At 45.0% G+C, this 19,914-nt stretch overlaps 1 protein-coding gene across 1 annotated transcript; it reads right to left on the reverse strand.

Annotated features, from left to right (window-relative positions):
- Positions 1-3,335: 3,335 nt before the first annotated feature.
- Positions 3,336-9,335, reverse strand: LOC122122285 (transformer-2 protein homolog beta-like; the record flags this gene model as incomplete). The annotated part of the gene is given in 4 exon segments (XM_042696395.1): positions 3,336-3,987; positions 3,989-4,312; positions 6,378-6,380; positions 9,331-9,335. Coding segments are annotated over 4 exon segments (918 nt in total), but the record flags the coding sequence as incomplete, so codon positions are not given.
- Between the last annotated feature and the right edge of the window lie 10,579 nt (positions 9,336-19,914).

Genomic DNA, 19,914 nt, shown 5'->3' on the forward strand with positions numbered 1-19,914 from the left:
CGATTCTTTACTTGTAAAGATTGTATAGATCTAGATTCCTAGATCACAGGGCAGATGGGCCATCTGTGTGTGTGTGTGTGTGTGTGTGTGTGTGTGTGTGTGTGTGTGTGTGTGTGTGTTGCTGGTCTTGCAACTTGAACTCCAGGCCTAGCCACTGCCCCAATCTTTATTGTTCAAGACTGTGCTCTACCATTTGTGCCAAAGGTCTACTTCCAATTTTTTGCTAGTTAATTGGAGATAAGAATCTCACAGACTTTCCTGCCCAGACTGGCTTCAAACCACGATCCTCAGATCTCAGGCTTCTCCTGAGTAGCTAGGATGACAGACATGAGCCACCGGCGCCAGCAGTCCATCTATTTTGTAATGGACAGAATTCTGCTCAGGAAAAGAGAAATGTCTTCATTGCTTCCATGTAAGAAGGTGCCAGGGCTCCAGACCCAGGTGAGTGTCCTATCTCCAAACTCGCCTCCTTCCTCATCTGTCCATTCTATTTCAAAACACTATCATTAACCATAAATATGCTTAATAAACTTCCCCTGCAGTGGACTGTTTCTGTTAGAAGGAATTCTTCTTGCCACAACATAAATTTCCTGGGAAAGATATGGTCAGGTCACACAATGTAACCTATTATGAGAAGCAGAGTAATAAAAGAGCCAGATAATTTATGTGTCTCTCTGGGTTCCTGAGACTTATCTCAAAGAAAAAGGAGCCAAAATGTGAAGACAAATAGAGAAGTAATAGGTGCGGCTGGAAATACTGTGTGCAATTTGTCCAGAACCCTCACCCCCTTTTTTTTTTAATGCAAGGCACTTATAAGATTCAACTTAAAACATTAACACTGCTGCTGATGAGCAGGGTTATGCTGGGAGAGAGCCAGCCATTCTGTCTGTGTCCTTTCAGGAGAGCAAGGGAATGGGAATAAATTACCCAGAAATGACTTCACAGCCTAATGAGGGCAGAACAGGAGCCTGAGAAGAGATCCCTGATGAAGGTGAATTCTGCAACACTCCCTCAGTGTTTGCTGTCCTGTGCCCCCTACAGCACCAGTGGCTCAAAGTAACAGCCCTGGCCTGGGCAGCCAGCATAGGTGATCAGCTAACTCTCACCTCAATGGCAGACAAGTCACACACCCTTCTCACATCATACCCCCCGCAGACACTGCACTGAGACAGAAGTTGAAGGAACATGACCATCACTGTCTAACTATTCCTCAGTCCCTCCAGCAAGCTGATCTTGCCAGCCAGACTCAACTTGGTCCTGGCAGTCATAATAATTCCTCATCTCTGGGTCCCACCTGCCACAGCTGCCATCTGCATGCAACTCTTCTTGCGGAAAAGGTGCTGACTTGTAAGAAGGTCTTATCTGCAGTAGACAGCCTCTGAAATTGTCCATGGGGAGTCAGGAGCCATACATGGCAGGTCAGGGGTATGGCTCTTCCCAGTGCCAACATGTTCCACTTACCTGTTCTTCTGGCCCAGGGGTGTGGCATTAGGGCTCATACATAGGAAGAGGTTGGGGGACACACAGATGTACTCTGCTCAGAGGCCCACAGACACCCTGCCATCTCCTTTCTGCCTTTCTGAAGTGGGTAGCCACTACATCCTGAGATCTGGGCTCTAGCTTCCAGCTAGGGTCTCTTTCCAAGTTTCACCTTCCTTTGGGACTTTGTTGCATTCCCAGAATATTCTGAAAAGTGATTATTTTCACTCCAGTGTTGTTTCTTCTTTGGGAAGAATTACAGCTGGGTACTGGTGGCTCATGCCTGTAATCCTAGATACTCAGGAGGCTGAAATTTGAAGATCCCCCCCCCCCAATCCATAGCTAGCCATGAGACTCTTAATTAACTACCAGAAAACCTGAAGTGGAGCTGTGGCTCAAAGTGGTGGATCGCTAGCCTTGAGGAAAAAAAAACAGCAAAACAGCTCAGGGATGGTGCCCAGGCCCTGAGATCAAATTCCACGATTGACAAAAAAAGAAAAAAAAAAAAAAGAAAAAGAATTACATTAAGTATTCATGGTCTAAATTAGTGCAACATCTGTCTTCAAAGCAGACTTTTCACTCCTTGACTAAAGCCTGGTCATTCTATTATCCAAATTTCTCTTGTTTTTAAAAATTATTATCTTTAAGTAGTTGTACAAAGGGGTTTTCATTCAACCGTTATTTTATAGTACAACGCATCTTTTTTGAGTTGTAGAGGGAATTGCCATTGGACAAAGCAGCTTATGAGTGCAATGCATCTTGGTCCATGTCAGCCTTCCATCATTCTCTCCCATCTTTCCCAACCCCACCCAGCCCTCCATGTTCCCTGGTTCCATTTTCATATGTACATTGACTATTATGACTGCATTCACACATCCTTCCTCTCTCCATTCATCTACTCCCCTCCCCCAAATGTTTCTTTTTTTTCTTCATTTACATTTATTTAAACACAGTTCTCAAAACATTTGAGTGAACTTGGGTCTCCTTTGGTAAGCAAAGGACCTGAAAATAATATTTAAAAAATGAACAGGCAATCAATCATCAGTTCATCCATGTCACAGGTGTAGTGTTCCCTTATACCATACTTTGAAGCACCCAGTTTTAGTTTTTTCATAATCTAACGCTAGAAGAACAAAAGTACATTTCTGGTGGAATGTAGTATACTCACTGACAACTAGTTGAAATACCATTATCCTATCCCCTTGTAACAAGCTTTAACAACAGCCTTTAAAAGGCATCCATCTGTAACTCTTCTCTTATTCCCTGCTATACATGTATATATAATACAGATTACGTAAAGGTTGACAAATCCACATTTATATAAGCATTAAGCATTTGCTGTATTGTAATTTTTAACTTCTAATACTAGCAGTACAGAGTTACAGAGCGTTTTTTGTTTTTTTTTTAACAGTTGCAGGTATATTAAATATGGTATGTTTCATGGACTGGAGGAAAACAGGTATTTTGCCTCTAAATTTACTACTGAGAACTTATTCTGGTTTTTCCTAAGCATTAGAAAGAAAAGTAAAAATCAAACTGTTTATTGTTGCTTTTTGCCATTTGGTAACATTTTACACACAGGCTTCGATCTTCAGAATACCCTGGATTCAGTAGAAAAACCTTTTAAATGAAGTTTTGTACAATAGAAACTTCCTAGCAGTCAAAATTTAGACTGTAAAAAAAAATACATGCAAAACATACTTTTTTGAAAACACTTAACTTTAAACTTGAACAAAGCACCAAACTACACAAATGCAGAATGAAAACAGCATTTCAACTCCACCAAAAGTAGTCATCATAAAAGGTGTAAAAGTCACCTAACTCCACTGGGCACTGTTCACTTTTTAAACAAATAAAAAATATTGTCAACAAACAATATTCCAGCTCTATGGCAGGTTTCAGAAACTTTCCAACTTCATGCTCTAATAACGACGTGGTGAATAAGATCTAGATTGAGAACGTGACCTGTATCCTCCTCGACTGTAGTAAGGAGAAGGTGACCTTCTTCTGTAAATTTGATCCCGGTCTTGTGCAGCTCTCCATCCACCTCCTCCTCCACCTCCTCCCCTGTATGACCTGCTGTAGTAATCCCGAACATCATATCCTCGATCATAGCCTCTGTCGTCATAATCACGGCGATGTGAGCTGCCATAGGTAGGTCTTCCCATGTAAATTCCTGGTGTTGGGGTATGTGGTCTGTTTGTTATAGAGAAATCAACTCTTATCCTACGTCCATCAAGTTCCATTCCATTGGCACGTTCTTTAGCCTCCTTGGCATCATCTGCATTTTCGAAATACACAAAGGCAAATCCTCTGGAACGCCTGGACTGCTGGTCATACACAATGGACACATGGGCAATGGGGCCATATTTAGAGAACACTTCTCGGAGATCTCTTTCGGTGGTGTACAAGCTCAAACCAAACACGCCAAGACAACAGTTGGGATCAGGATTTGCCCGATTCCCAACATGACGCCTTCGCGTAGCCATAGGAGAGTGGCTGTGGCTGACTGTAAGACCTGCTACGGGAACGTCTATGGGAGCGGGATCGAGACCGTGACCTTGTATAATGCCTCCGAGAACTTCTTCTAGATCTAGACCTAGATTCAGATCTGGACCTTGACTTTGATCTTGAGCGCCTGGAGTCTTCCTTGGAGCGAGACCTTGCAGGGGCATGCCTTGCAGACTTCCCCGATCCATGTGCACTTCCACTTCTGGAAGCAGAACGGGATACCCGCTCGCCGTAGTTCTGCTCGCCGCTGTCGCTCAGGACTCCTGCCTGTTGTCGCCGCTCGCCCGGCTGCCACTGAACCTGCCAACCCTCGGGCGCCTTCCGGCCGGGCCGGTGCACCCGATGCTGAGCCGCAGAGACGAAGCGCTCAGAGCCACCTCCGCACGGGCTCTAACCCCAAATGTTTCTTGAGTCCTTGTTTCTTCTTTTTCTCTGTTTCTCTTATCATTTCTTTCCGCCATCCTCCTCATAACTGCCTTCTGCTCCTAGTCTGGCCTCTTCCCAGCCCAGCCATCTCCTCCATCTATGTAGACTGGCCATCTACTAGAGAGCTGCCAAAGGAAAGATGGTCAGGAAAAACATTCACCTAAATCTGACCTCCTGTGATCCCTGTCCATCCTCCTCTATCCTTCCAAATCCTGGGAATCTCTGCTTTTCTCTGTGGTCAGTCAACCTTACTGGTTGAATATACTGTTCTAGAATCTTGTCTTTTCAAAAACTAGTTTTGATTTGGTTTATCTCTTATTTGCAGATGCTTCTTCACTAACTTTTCCTTTTTCATAATTTTATTTTTACTTAAATTCAACTTGCTCAGTTTAACTCTGTGTGTGTGTGGGGGGGGGGGCTATATGTATCTATGAATATATGCATGAGTGTCAGTACTGAGACCTGAACTCAGGGCAAGGGCACTCTCAGCTTTTTCACTCAAGGCTGGCACTCAACCACTTGAACCACTTGAACTCAAGAGAGTAAGGCAAACTAAGAGCTGATGGCTCATGCTTATAATCCTAGGCACTCAAGGGCTGAGCGCTGAGAATTCCAGTTTAAAGCCAGGCAGGCTTACTTCCAATTAACTACCAAAGATCCAGAAGGGGAGCTATAGCTCAAGTGGTAGAATACCAGCCTTGAGTGGAAAAAGCCAAGGGAGAATGCTCAGGCCCTGAGTTCAAGCCCTAGGACTGGTACCAGAAAGAGAAAGATTGAGAGAGGGAAAGAGAGATTGAGGGAGAAGATCACGTATTTAAGGACAACTTAGCCTACAGAGCAAGATTTAGTCTCAAAAAATAAAAAAAAAAGAAAGACTTATAAATGTGAATGGACTTAGTGCCACTGAACTGTGTAGTTAAAAATAATTAAGATGCCAATGAGGAGCCTGGTAGCATATACCTTCAATTCCAAGATTTGGAAGGCTGACGGAAGACAACCTCAAGTTCAAAGCCAACCTAGATTATCATATGACCCTGCCTCAAAAAAAAAAGGATTTTAAGTTTAAAATATTATGAATGATCCACTTCAGGTTCTATCACAATTTAAAAAATACTTGAAAAAAATTGAAACCATATCATTTGAGCAATACCTGTTGGGATGAGGCATGTGGCTTGCTCTGTGTGCTGGAGCAGCAGTGAGTCTCACTCAGAGTCCTGCTTCTTACTCAAAGGAAAATGGCAGCTGTCCTCAGGCCTTCTCAGACAGGAAAAGCTGGTCATGGAGCCATGTCCTTGGTCCCAGAGGAAGGAAAAGTACCCAGCTCTTATTCAAAGATGAGTCAGCTTTTTCCTGGAAATATCTAAAATTGCTAGACATGAATTCATTTATTCAAAAAAAAATATTCATCACCAAGCACAATGACTCATGTCTGTAATCCTAGTTACTCAAAAGGCTAAGATCTGAGGGTTGGTGGTTCAAACCAGCCTGAGCAGAGAAATTGGAGCGACTCTTTATCTCTAGTCCACCAGCAAAAAGCCACAGGTGGAGGTGCGGCTTAAAGGGTAGAGCAGTGCAGGTTGACTGACTATACCAGGCCGCCCAAAACCTCCTTCCAGTCTTGTCTTCTGAGTTTCCTGCTGGATGCTCAGAGTTCCCCATGGACCCAGCCCTCTCCACTCAGGACTCCCCACCTACACGCTTCTCCTGGAGGGTGCCTTAGCAGTGGAATGTTCTGGAGCCTTCCATCCTCAGGGCTGAGGGAGAGGGGTCCATACTAACACTCCTGGGGCTTGCTGGGGAGCCAGTCCTGGCTCTCCACCAGGCCACTCACTTAATGAGAGTCACACAGTTTCCACAGTTCTCCCACCTCATGCTTACGAAATGAAAATGACTTCTGGAATTAATTTCCACATTTTTTTTCTTTATTCCTGGAAGCTTTAGCCTTGTGAATCTTAGCTTCATTTGTCATTTTGTCAAATTTGCTTCCACACAAGACTATTCTCTCCACATGGGACCCATTTGCAAAGGTACTGGGCTGTTAGGTAAATGTCTCCCATGGGGTCATCCCACCCATTGATTGAAAGTGTTCAACGTGAACCTAGCACTGGTGCAGGTTTAATCCAAGCTGTTCAGGAGGCCAGGATCTGAGGATTGTGCTTAGAAGCCAGCCTCTGGGTAGGAAACTCTGTGAGACTCTAATCTCCAAAGAACCACTAAAAAAACAAGGAGAGCTGTGGCTTAAGTAGTAGAGCACCATCCTTGAGTAAAAAAGCTAAGACACAGTGCCCAGGCTCTGAGTTCAAACTCCAGTAGCAGCGCGCGCGCGCGCGCACACACACACACACACACACACACACACACACACACACACGTCGAAGATGACATGCTTAGTGACGGAACTCTGTGGTCATCCACTATAGACAACTAGACTGACTTGACAAAGAGCCCATGTTTCACATTTTTAGATGCAATTGTCTAACTGTTCTAGTTTAGCAGCATCTAAACCAAAAAATCCAGCAGCCCATGGGTAATTCTAAACAGATTCAAAGGTTCATGCCTAAATTTTATCTCCAATTCTCATCACCAGTGCCAGAGGTCCTGGTGTCTCCTCCTGAGGCTTCCTACCTCTCCCAGGATGGCCCCTAGCAGCCTCCAATCCATCCATCCCAGACCTGGCACTATCTCTTCTCTTTTGTTTAATGCCATCCTTGGGGCTCGAACTCAGGGCCTGGACACTGTCCCTGAGCTTCTTTGCTCAACACTGGTGCTCTACCCCATGAGCTACAACTCCACTTCCAGCTTTTTGCTGGTTAATTGGAGATAAGAATCTCATGGACTTTCCTGCCTGGGCTGACTTTGAAACAGGATCCTTCAATCTCAGCCTCCTGAGTAGCTAGGATTACAGGCGTGAGCCACTGGTGCCAGCTACTGTCTTGTCTGTTGCGCATGCTATTGTACACACCTTCCTAAAGCAAGTTTGTTATAAAAAACCTGCTGATTTTGACTTGCTGCAAAAGATGTACAATCTCTTACTAGTTTTCCCTGGGAGACTCTTGAGGAATCTCTCACCCACCCCCCTCTCTCTCTATCTCTCCTCCCTCCTTCCTTCTCTCCTCTCCTCTTCTCTCTTCTCTTTCTATTCTTTCTCTTTCCCTTCTCTCTTCCTTTTTTCCCCTCTCTCTGTCTCTCCCCCCCCCCCACAAGGGCTTACATTTCCTCACTAACTAGGGTTTATGGATGCACATGTGCACATGTGCCTAGGCGCGTGCGCTCACACACACACACACACACACACACACACATACACACACACACACCTTCTTCCATAGCTAAGTATTTAAACACTGCAACCTGGCAGCTCTGGCAGCTCCCTGCCTGAAGCTATAACATGAAGGCCACCAAGCCCAGCCTGTAGCCCAGCCTCCTGCCCCAGCAAACCTTCCCTGACTTTCCTGAAATAGCACGGCTCCGCGGGCTGGCTTCCTCCCAAGCTTCCCCTGGAATAACCCAGCACGGATACTCTCCACTTCCTCCCCCAGCCCGCTATATTTGTGACCACCCAATGAGTCCATATTTGGAGAACAAAAATCTCACTGCTGGCTGGGATGAAATCATGCGATTGTAAATGACTAGTGGAAGTTTTAAATTCAAAAGTGTTCACAAGAAGAACCCATCCATGTGTGATAGGTGTGTGCACATAGAGTGTGAAGTGAAATCCTCTGAAAGAAAGCACTCTGGAACAAGACAAGGAGACTCGGATGGCTGAAGACATCTGGCAGCTGACAAGCTCCAGCCCCTGTTCTTTTTGTCCAAGTCTCCACTATCTGTATGAGGACAGCCTGGGAATTCAGCTCCTAAAAACACAATGGGCCAAGCACAGTGTCTCATACCTGTAATTCTAGCTACTCAAGAAGCTGAGATCTGAGGATCATGGCTCAAAGCCAGCCTGGGCAGGAAAGCCCATGAGACTTTTCCTTCTCCATCCAGCAAAAAGCCATAAGCAGAAACATGGCTTAAGTGGTAGAGCACTAGCCTTAAGAGAGAGACAAAAAAAAAAAAAAAGCTCAGGAACAGCGCCCAGGCCCTGAATTCAAGCCCCAAGACCACCACAACAACAAAAAACCATGGACAAAGTTACTGCTTAGAGTGCTCCATTGGCACTGATGAGAATGGACCACAGGCAGCATCATGGAAGGAACACATATGTTCCTCCATGATCAAAAAGAACCGATCAGAAAGAACCAGCTGGTCACCCGGGCTTGTGCCTATGATCTTAGCTACTCAGAATGCTGAGATCTGAAGACTGTGGTTCAGGTTCAAAACCCAGGCAGAAAAGCCCATGAGACTCTTATCTCCAATTAATCAGCAAAAACCAGAAGTGGAGCTATGGTTCAAGTGGTAGAGCACCACCTGTAAGTGGAAAAAGCCAAGCAAGAGTGCAAGGCCCTGAGCTCAAAATAAGAGTCTATAACAATCACTTTATTAATGGGCCTGATAAATTTAGTTTCACTTAGATTTGTTTTGTGGGGTTTTGTATGTGTGTATGTGTGTGTGCCTGTGTCTGTGTGTCTGTGTGGCTATGTGTCTGTGTGCCAGTCCTGGCACTGTCCCTGAGCTTTGGTGCTCACGTCTAGTGCTCTACCACCTGAGCCACAGCTCCACTTCTGGCTAGTAGTAGCCTATATGTTTTATTATTGTAATCTCATGACTTTTCTGATTTCAAATACTTTCCTCTGTGTGTGTGTGTGTGTGTGTGTGTGTGTGTGCGCGCATTCCTGTGCATACACACAGATGCGCTAGTCCTGAGGCTTCAACTCAAGGCCTGAGTGCTATACCTGAGCTTTTGTGCTCAAGGCTAGCACTCTACCACTTGAGCAACAGATTCACTTACAGCTTTTTGGTGGTTAATTGGAGATAGGAGTCTCACAGCCTTTCCTGCACAGGCTGACTTTGAACTGTAAGCCTCCAATCTCAGCCTTTTGAGTAGCTAGGATTGCAGGTTTGAGCCACCAGTACCACACCGTTTGTGGTTATTCTTAACAGGCACTTTAATAGTGAAACTCTTCTTTTTTTTTCATCCAATTTTTCCTTTGTACTTTTGGAAATCATATCTCCATATTTGATTTTCTTAATAATAACATTTAATAAAATATGCATCAATCTATTTTCTCTTTATCATCAAAAAAAAAAAATCAAGCAATGCTGGGTGCCAGTGGCTCACACCTGTAATCCTAGCTACTCAGGAGGCTGAGATCTGAGGATCATGATTCAAAGCCAGACCAAGCAGGAAAGTTCATGGGAATCTTTTCTCCAATTAACAAGCAAAAAAAATCAGGAGATGGAGCTTTGGCTCAAGAGATAGAGCACTGAAAGGAAAAGCTAAGGGACAGTGTCTAGGCCTTAAGTTCAAGGCCCAGGACTGGTACCAAAAAAAAAAAAGCAATGATAAGCACCCTCTCCTTTTCCTTCTGTTTTCTGTCACCTAATTCCGTTTGGCCATTTTCAACTAGATCCTATGACTAAGTTGACGTTTTAACCAAAAATTAATTTGAGCACATACGTGTGTGTGTGCGCGCGCGCACGCACGTGTGCTGGTACTGGGGCTTGAACTCAGGGCCTCTCATTCTACTCACCATTTTCTGCTCAAGGCTGGTGCTCTACCACTTGACTCACAGCTCCACTTCTGGCTTTTTGCTGCTTAATTACTGATAAGTCTCATGGACTTTACTGCTGAGGATGGCTTTGAACCAAGATTCTCTTGAATAGCCCAGCTTCCATTCAATGTTCACAATGAACATTATTTTAGGAAAATTCCCCCATGGTCCTTGCTAACCTGCTGGTTTGAGTCTGCTCAGATTTCATAGAAGACATGTCCTTTTGAAGTTGACACACAGCAGAAGCGATCTACAAATTTCCCGTCTCCTACAGACAACGAGGTTTCTAGGAAAATATTTGCTCTGGTCCTCAGAGTGAGCGCTTCCTTTGAACTTGATGGTTTCCTCTATGTGCTGTTTGGGGGGGGGAGGGCAGGGGGAGGGCCGGGAGGGCCATGCAAAGCTCCGCCCAGGGGACCCAGGGGAGAAAAGGAAGAGATTGGAAGAGAGTCCTTCTGGGGCTAATCCAAAAGGACCCCTGGCCATGTGGGTTGTATGGCTGACATCCACAGCCCCTCCACAGCCCCTCCACCACGTCCTTGTTTGTGTCATAACAGGACATGTCAGTGCAGATGCTGCTGGGGATAGTTCTCATATATCACCATGAGTATTTTGCTCCATTTTTTGCCTTCAACTAAGAGGCAGGTTTGAGCCACCAGCGCCATACCCTTTGTGCTCATTCTTAACAGGTACTTTAATTAATTAATGCTAAGTAAAATTCTGTGTAAACTTAATTTTCATTTGGAAGCTATTTCATGGGATATATTGTCCAACATAACAATAGGGCCCATTGTCAGATTTATTCTTGATACAAAGGCCAGCCATAGATTATGGGTCTTCTATAGGTTTCTGGCAAGATGTCTTGTAGATAAGATTTTGTGTAGGAAGCAATCACAGCTTCATTCTGTGATAGGCAAAATGCCAGGAAATACTAAATCAAGTGGCAAGAGAGTCCCTAAAGAAAGTTGTTCCTGATTTACAACCAGAGTTCTAACAATACAGCTGAACTTTGTACACATCGCCCTGACCACTGAGTTCTGTCGGGAGCAGCCTGCCTGCCACATTCCCATTGCCGCTGGAATTCAGAAATCTCCACTAGGCTAATACCCAAAGTGTATGGAAAATGCTTTCTTATTCCCAAAATGTGTGTGCTTGTTGGGTTTTTTTCCTTGTTCATACCTTACACCCCAAATCTGTGGTAGCATTGGAACACCCATACTGGGTTTAAGGTGAAGGTAGGAATGGAGGACAGAGGACCCAGAGAAAGATGGACACTGACCACTGGGGAGGAGGGGAGGAGAGTGGAGGGAGGGGGGAGAGGGAACTTGTGCTTCTCACCAGGCCTCACAGGTCTCTGGCGCCACACAAGCCATACCTGAAAGCACTGGTCTGACCTGATCCCAGCGTAGAGTGGGGCTTGGGGTAAGAGAACGCTGCACCACAGGTCCAGGCCGCACACAGACTGCCCCCCACACACCCCCATGCCAGACTACCCAACTGCGCACCCGCCTCTCTGTGGAGCCTCCACAGAGCTCCCATGGCAGCCCTGGCCCTCGCTCAAACTTCTTGTTTGAGCAGCTTCTCTGGGCATTCAACTGAGCACTAGTCAAGAGAAGCTGCTTGCCAGATACTGGTGGTCACACTTATAATTCCAGCTACTCCCAAAGCTGAAATCTGAGGCTCTCAGCTCAAAGCCAACCCAAACAGGAAAATGTGAACATCTCATCTGCAAGGAACCAGCAAAAAGCCAGAAGTAGAGGCGTGGCTCAAGTGGTAGAGCACCAAACTTGAGCCACCAAGCTAAAGGACAGCACCCAGGCCTTGAGTTCAAGCCCCAGTACTAGCAACGAAAGAGAAGAGGAAAAAAAAAAAAGGAGCAGCTTCTAGGCAGGCGAGGCCAGGTGAGCGGATGTCTTAGTGCCCTGCGTGTGTGTGGCCATGGCAACCTTTGGCACACAGGAAATGGTAACCCAGGTCTAGCCCGGGCACGCACAGGAGGAGTGGAAAAGGGGAGATGCAGGGCGTGCATCTCCCACAGCGGCCCCTGCCCGCTGGCCACTCGCTGGCCTCACACGGACCCTGGAGGACCCCGGGGGCCAGCGCGGGGCAAGAGTGGTGGGAGGATGGAGGCAGAAATAGGGGTTACCAAGCCAAGGCTGAGGGCAGCGCCGTCCAGCCCGCCCGGGAGCCGGAGGGGCGCAGGGGAGGGACAGCAGGCCCGCCGGGGCTCAGGCGGGCAGCGCCCGGAAGGTTACAGATGACCCGGTCCTAGCACATGTCGGCGAAGTACAAACTGCAGGAGAGAAGCGTGACCACTGCGGAGCGGTGGCCGGGAGAGTGGCCAGCATGCGGGGTGCAGTGTCCACTGAATGAATGCCCACGGCCTTGGCTCCATCGCCATGGAGATACACCACAGGGCCGCCATGGGTGAGCCTAGAAAAGCATGGAAAGAAACCGGCCCTCTCTCCAACAACTGTTGTCACTGGGACCCAACAAAGATCCTGGCTCAGGGTGTCTGATGGTTTGGGGTGGGGGGAAGGGGGTCGGGGAGGTTTCTCTGTAAATTGGGTACAGTGTGTTGCCTTTTGTGCCAGTCCTGAGGCTTGAACTCAGGGCCTGGGTGATGTCCCTGAGCTCTTGGGTTCAAGGCTAGTGCTAGGGCTGGCTAGGAACCTTGATCCTCAGGTCTCAGCCTCCTGAGTAGCTAGGATTATAGGCATGAGCCACCAGCACCTAGTTTGTTTGTGTTTGTTTTTCATCTATTTAATATTCCACAGAACATTCTTGCCAATATCCACAATTACCTAATTCTTCCATCTCTCTTATTGACAAAAACCCTCTCCAAACCAATACATCTGCCAATGTCTGGTGCTTATACCCCAGGTGCTTACTGTTGAAGAAAAACCATAAAGCTGAGCAATTTGGTACCATTATATAAGCCATAATAGTGGGCAACCAGTATTGAGGGCTTCGTTCCGGCCAGGCCTTGTTGAAAGTGGGTTACATAAATTATCTCATTCTGCCTCCTACATCTTGCTGAAAGACAGCTCAAGGAATCCTGCCCTCAAATCAGACAACTTTCTCTCCCACTTCTCAGAGAAAATAAAAGTCACCAATTTAGAACATAACAGCGTTATTTTTCTGGATGCCAGTGGTTTACGCCTGTAATCTTAGTTACTCTGGAGACAGATCTGAAGATCCTGGTCCAAAGCAAGCCCGGACAGGACTTATCAATTAACTCCCAAAAAGCCAGAAGTAGAGCTGTGGTTCAAGTGGTAGCATGCCATCCTTAAGTGTAAAAGCTAAAGGCCCTGAATTCAAGCCTTGTTCCTGGTGCGTGCGCATGCACGCACACACGCGCATACACACACACACACACACACACACACACACACACACACACACACACACACACACACACACACCTTTCTTCCTGCCCAGCTGTCTCTAGCTTCCTTCCCTGTGTTCTGTTGTTTGTTCTTTGACTTTGTCCCTTTTCAGTGTTTTTCTATACCTTCCTCTCCTACCTTCTTTAAATTTTGGTGATTCTCAGTTCTTTCTCTCCTGCATCAACACAACTAGTTATCTCATTCAATGGCATAAATTTCATCACCATCTCTTCAGAAAATATTGCTCATGCTAAGTGCCAGTGGCTCAGGCCTGTAATCCTAGCTACTCTGAGGGTTAGATCTTAGGATCACAGTTCAAAACTAGCCTGAGACTCTTATTTCCAATTAACCAGCAAAAGGCTGGAAGCAGAGCTGTGGTTCAAGCAATAGAGTGCCAGCTTTGAATAACAAAGCTAAAGGAGAGCCCTCAGACCTGCATTTAAGCCTTAGTCCTGGCATAGATGAGGAGAGGAGAGGAGAGGAGAGGTGAAAGGAGGGAGGGAGGGAGGGAGGGAGGAAGGGAGGAAGAAAAGGTCTCCAATACTTCAATGAAGTTAGAAAGTAAAAGGCAAAGAGAAAATGATTCTCCAACTACATGCCCAATCCAGATCTCACCCCTAAGTTCAGACTTGCTCAGCATTTCCATTTGCATCTAAACAACTGTGATGAGAAAACAGGAACTGATCTTGCATTAACCTGCTTCTCTGACTCAATCACCTTCTACCCAGCCAGCAACAAGTACCAGGCTCTGGACTCTCCTGCTCATGATCATCTACCCCGAAACCTTCTAGTAATTTCTCTAGTTTTGTATATATGTGTGTGTGTGTGTGTGTGTGTGTGTGTGCACACGCCCCCCCACTCTATGTGCGCATGCGCACGCACACTAGCCAGAGCTAGGACTTGAACTCGGTGCCTCATGCTCTTGCTTGGCTTTTCCACTCAAAGTTGACACTTTATTACTTGAGCCAAGCTCTATATCCAGCTTTCTTCTGATTACAGATAAGAGTCTCACAGATTTTCTTACTCAGGCTGGCTTTGAACCACGATCTTCAGATCTCAGTCTCTTGAATGAGTAGCTATGATTACAGCCATGAGCCACTGGCCTCTGACCATTAATCTCTCTTGATATATTTGGTCTTCAAAAGCAGGATCATGGACGGACCAGACCAAGCAGTAGCAAGCATGTAAGATTACAGGCTCAGCCAGTGTCTGGGAAGCCATTATGGCGCCCAGGATGAAGGCTGAGACATCTCTCAGACACTTGATGAGAAGAACGAGCCTGCTTGTCTGTGAGCTGGTGTGGAAAGTACCAGGGCAAAGTAGGTGCCTGGGACCCTGAGCTGTCTCTCATATGTGCATATCTCCAGCAATAAAGAGTCCAGGGCATTAGCCAGTGACACCACATCAGCCTGTCACCATTTAGTTCTGACAGGCCTGAGTGCAAACTCTCCATAAAATGTCACACACAGAGGGAACAAGAGTGATGGGGAGCCGGGTGACCTCTGCCGATGGTCCGCTGTTTGTCGCTGATGAATGCTGGTATTTCTAGACCTCCAGGGAAGCGTGGGTTTAATGTTCTTTATGGAAGCAATTCGCTCCCACAGGACGGGGCAGGAAATGTTTGGGGAAGGAGAAAGTCCTCCTGGACACTGCACAGATGCTTTACATCAATGGCAGGGTGCCTGGGGACGCCCCTTCATAGTCTGTACCCCCAAAGGGCAGACATTGTCTGTCTGGGGCCCTGGAGTCACTCATTCCAAGAATTTGATCAAAACCACAGGCTTCTCACTTGAAATAACTGTCATTGCTTTATGATCAAGCCACAGAGCCCAAGAGCTCCTGGGTGAAAAACAAAAATCCAGAGTCACAGAGAAAGCAGAACGCCTTGTTCTCTTACGACATGGCGAATTCGGAGAACCCCAGCCCAGCCCAGGTCTGCAGAGTAAGTGGTGACAGTCAGAACTCTCCAGCCCAACTGCAAAGCTTTCATTCTTTACACTTACATTTGTTTATGGTGTTTTGGTGCTAGTTACTGGGACTTGAACTCAGCACTTCACAACTCTCACTCAAGGTTGGTGCTCTACCACTTTAAACACCCACACTTTTAGAAGAAAAAAAAAACACCCACACTTTTGGCTCTTTGGCTGTTTCATTGGAGATAAGAGTTTCATGAACTTTCCTGCCCCATCTGGCTTAGAACCAAGATCTTAGAAGCTCAGCCTCCTGAGCAGCTAGGATTACAGATGTGAGCCACCAAATGAAAGAAAACAAAGATATGATGTACAGTCTCAGTATTTCCCAATCATTATAGATTCAGAGATACCAATTCTCTCCAGCAAATAAACATACATGCCATGAGAAATAAGCACTGGTACCCTGGGGGAGGGGTGGGACAGGAGGAGTGATAGGAGAATGCTATTCCTTCCCAGCTGTCACCAGTCTGCAGTGACAGAAAGCCACATGAAGACAAGCCATCCAAATGCAGATGACCCATGTCTGTTCCTGATCATTGTTCTTCAAAACCTAACTTGGGTGCCATGGCTCATGCCTGTAATCCTGGCTACTCAGGAAACTGAGATCTGAGGATCACCATTCGAAACCAGCCCATACAGCAAAGTCTGAGACTCTGATCTCCAATTAACCACCAAAAAAAGAAGAAGAAGAAGCAGATGTGCAGGTGTGGCTCAAATGGTAAGAATGCCAGCCCCAGGCAAAAAAGGCTAAGCAAGAGCTTATGGCCCTGAGTTAAGCCCTAGTACTGGCAAGTAATCACAATCATAACAAATAGTGCCAGTGAACTTTGGGAGCATTTCAAGCAATCAAATGTTATCTATAGGTTCATCCTCCAAACAAGTTGGTGATAGCCTGAAAAGAAAAAAGAAATAATTTCTGAAAATAGCCTACATGTAAGGAAAATTATACACTGACAAATTCATGAATTAACCAAAACCAACTTGATTTAAAAAACTGAAATGTCTGAAAGCAACCAGAAGTAAAGGATACAATGCTACAAACAAGCATAAGTATAACAACAGATCTCTTGGAGGGGGACGTGGGGGAGGGGAGCATAACATCTTTGAAGTGCTAAAAGAAAAATCTTCCGACTTAGAATTTTTAATGAGTAAATATTGTTTTCAAGTGACTCTTTCTGACTTACATGACCTGAAAGAATTCATCTCCAACAGACTCATATACAGAAAGTAAAAGAAATATTGAAGTAGAAAGAAAGTAACACACCCAGTGGATCCACAAAGAGAAAAAAAATACTGTTTCTGGTGAAACAGTAACTACACAGGTAAAGTATAATACATTTTCTTATTATTTAAATCTCTTTAAAAGATAAATGAAGCTGGATATAGTAGCATGTGCCTGTAGTCCCAGCTCTCGGGAGGCTGAAGTAGGAGGATCAAGTCTTCTAGCCAGCAGGATCTCATCTCAGAAAGCAAGATACAGATACAGACTTGAGCAAAACATCAACTCTAACCTAATTGACCTGAAGATACTACCATCCTTAACACATACAGAATGTACATACTTTCCAAATGGTGTGGAACACACATCAGAACAGGCCTCCAGCCAGAAAACCACGCGGTAAAGTTGGGGAGACACAAGTCACATCGTGCCACATGAAGCCATTTCAATGCCAGTACAAGAAAACCGTGCCCCCAGCCTCCAGCTCCCTTCACATATCACCTTTATAATAACAATAAAAATGCTTTGAAAAACCCAGTTGTCATAAGTTGTCGTGCTGAATGGAAAGCCCTACATACAGCGACTTAAAAATAATAAAACTTAATATTTTAATTCTCCAATTATTTGGGGAAAACCCACTTTTAAATAATTCATGAAGGAAAAAAAAAGAAATTAAAAATAGCATTTAGGAGTATTTAATTGGTGATCACTAATGAAAACACAGAATAGTAAAATTGTGTCCAGTAGCCAAATCAGAGTGTGTGAATACTATTTTACACTAATTCCCTGTCTTAGAAGAGAAACTTCAAGTTAACAACCTAAGCTCCCACATGAAGAGAGTAGAAAAAAACATTTCAAAACACACGGTACATGATAATTACATGTACAATTTCAAGTATATCAATAACTGAGATTAAAAAGAGCAAAGGAGTCAGAAGGACCAAAAAACGAGGAAATAGGGTGGCACAGTGAATCTTGGTGTCATATCATAGCCTTACCGGAAACAGAAGCCACCAATTCTCGCCATCCAACCCAAGACCAGCTGTGTAATGAATAAGACAGAGACAACCAACATGGCAGAAATGGGCTTACTTGCCATCTTACCCATGGAGTGTCTATTCCCTGGTCTTTATTTCTCTGCCATATTTTTTTTCTATCACCATGAAAAAAAGGGGGGGGGAAAGGAAAGATACACATAACACTTTCACACACACACACACACACACACACACACATACACACAAAGGTCCCAGGAAAAACAAGAGCCAATGAAATTCAAAAGAAGTAGAAAAAAAAAATTCATTCAAGATTAGAGTAGAAATCAATAATAGAAAAAAAAATGAGGAAAAGTAATACTAAAGGTGTCTCCATAAAGTGAGGACTATTCTCCATGAAATGTGGGGAACTCTTTCCATTTGTTGGCCCAGAAAGAGCATCTCCCACCCCACACTGAAATTAAGCAATAGGTCAGAGAGCAGTAGTTCCTGTGTAATTACAATTCTGTGAAACTATTGGCATGTGTTAACAGGCATAAAGAAATAGCTGAACAAATGCTGCCCCCACTGATATTAATGGGCCTCCAAGCCTAGTGAGACTCCAGGGATTTTTGACAATGAGCTTATTGCATTTTACCATAAAACAATAAAAACTATTTCCGAATCTTTTCCAATTAGAAATCCATGGTATTGAGGATGTGGCAAGAACTACCACACCCTACCATACCCTAACAGCCTTTGGGACAGAAATTGTTCAGATATAAAGCAAGAATATATATATGTACATATATATACACACACATATATATATACATGTAGAGAGAGAAAATATCTGGTTTTCTATTAATAAGGATATTTACACGAAGTTTTTTTTTTTTAATCTATGCAGCCGCTAGGAGCTGGTGGTCCACACCTGTAATCTTAGCTACCCAGAAGTCTGAGGTCTGAGGACCGCTGTTCAAAGCCAGCCTGGGCAGGAGAGTCAGTAAGACTCTTATCTCTAGTTAACCACCAAAAAGCTGGAAGTGGAGCCGTGGCTCCAGTAGTAGAAAAGAAGAAGCAATTCAGAGACAGCACCAGAGTTCAAGTCCCAGGACCAGCACACACACAATACCCCTACAACTGAGAATCCTGGCCACCATTTTCTTAATCATGATGGATTGACACATGATTTATGACAATTTCCTTTCTTAGGAGATAATGCTCCCTAATTACAGTCTCCATCTGGGGCAAGAGTGGTATCTGAGAGAGGCAAGGATTCCATTTCAATAGTAAATGCCAGAAGAAAGAGGAAGAGAAGAGCAAAGGCAGGACAGGAAGAAGAGAGAGAAGGGGAAAAAAAGGAAGTTAGAAAAGAAGAGAAGCAAGAAAGAAGAGGCTCAAAAAGGACTAAATGAGAAATGAGTGTCCATGGCTCATACCTGTAAGCCTAGCATCAGGTTTAAAAGAAAGACAGTGGCCAGCCAGGCACCAGAGCTGAAGATCACAGTTCAAAACTAGCCTGGGTAGAAAAGTCTATGAGACTCTTCTCTCCAATGAAACATCAAATAGCGACAGATGGAGCTGTGGTGAAAAAAACCAAGCAAAGCCTCAAGGCCCTGAATTCAAGTCCCAGTTCTTTTCCAAATGTGAGCCAGGTGTGAGTTGATGCACAAATCTCAAGCCACAAGATGCTGCTGGCAGCTAAGTGTGCAGGGGTGAGTCAGGGCTGACGCCATGCCCTTGCTAATGCCTTTGTCACGTGCAAATGATTTAAGATCACCCATTCGGAACCGCTGACAGCAGCATTCTTAGTGTCACTCAGAACCCAGCAGGCCCCAGGCAGCCAAAGTTCATATAGATATTACGTCTTAAGTTCTTATCAAACATCAGCTTTCAAGGATTTCTGTTTCCAATTTTGTACCACCTTTTGTGGATGGGGCAGGGAGGGCTGGAGTGAATTCTTGGCAAGAAAATTTTCCAAGTGACTCCCAAGAGAAGAAGGAGCTGAAAAGTAAAGAAAGAAAATTTCCAATGTGTACAGCAGCCTGGAGCAATGGAAGAAGAGGCTTGAGAGGGCTTGCCTGGAAGAGAGGTACAAAAAGTGATCATCATTATTGGGAGGGGGAGAGGGTACAGGTACTAGGGTTTGGGACTTGGATGTTGTCCCTTAGCTTTTTCAATCAAGGCTGATGTTCTACCACTTGAGCCACACCTCCACTTTTGACTTTTTGCTGGGTACTTGGAAATAAGAGTCTCCCAGGCTTTCCTGCCTAGACTGACTTCAAA

This window comes from Dipodomys spectabilis, unplaced genomic scaffold (assembly GCF_019054845.1).
Source record: "Dipodomys spectabilis isolate Male_0828 unplaced genomic scaffold, ASM1905484v1 ptg000207l, whole genome shotgun sequence".
In the NCBI taxonomy this organism is placed as follows: Eukaryota; Metazoa; Chordata; class Mammalia; order Rodentia; family Heteromyidae; genus Dipodomys; species Dipodomys spectabilis.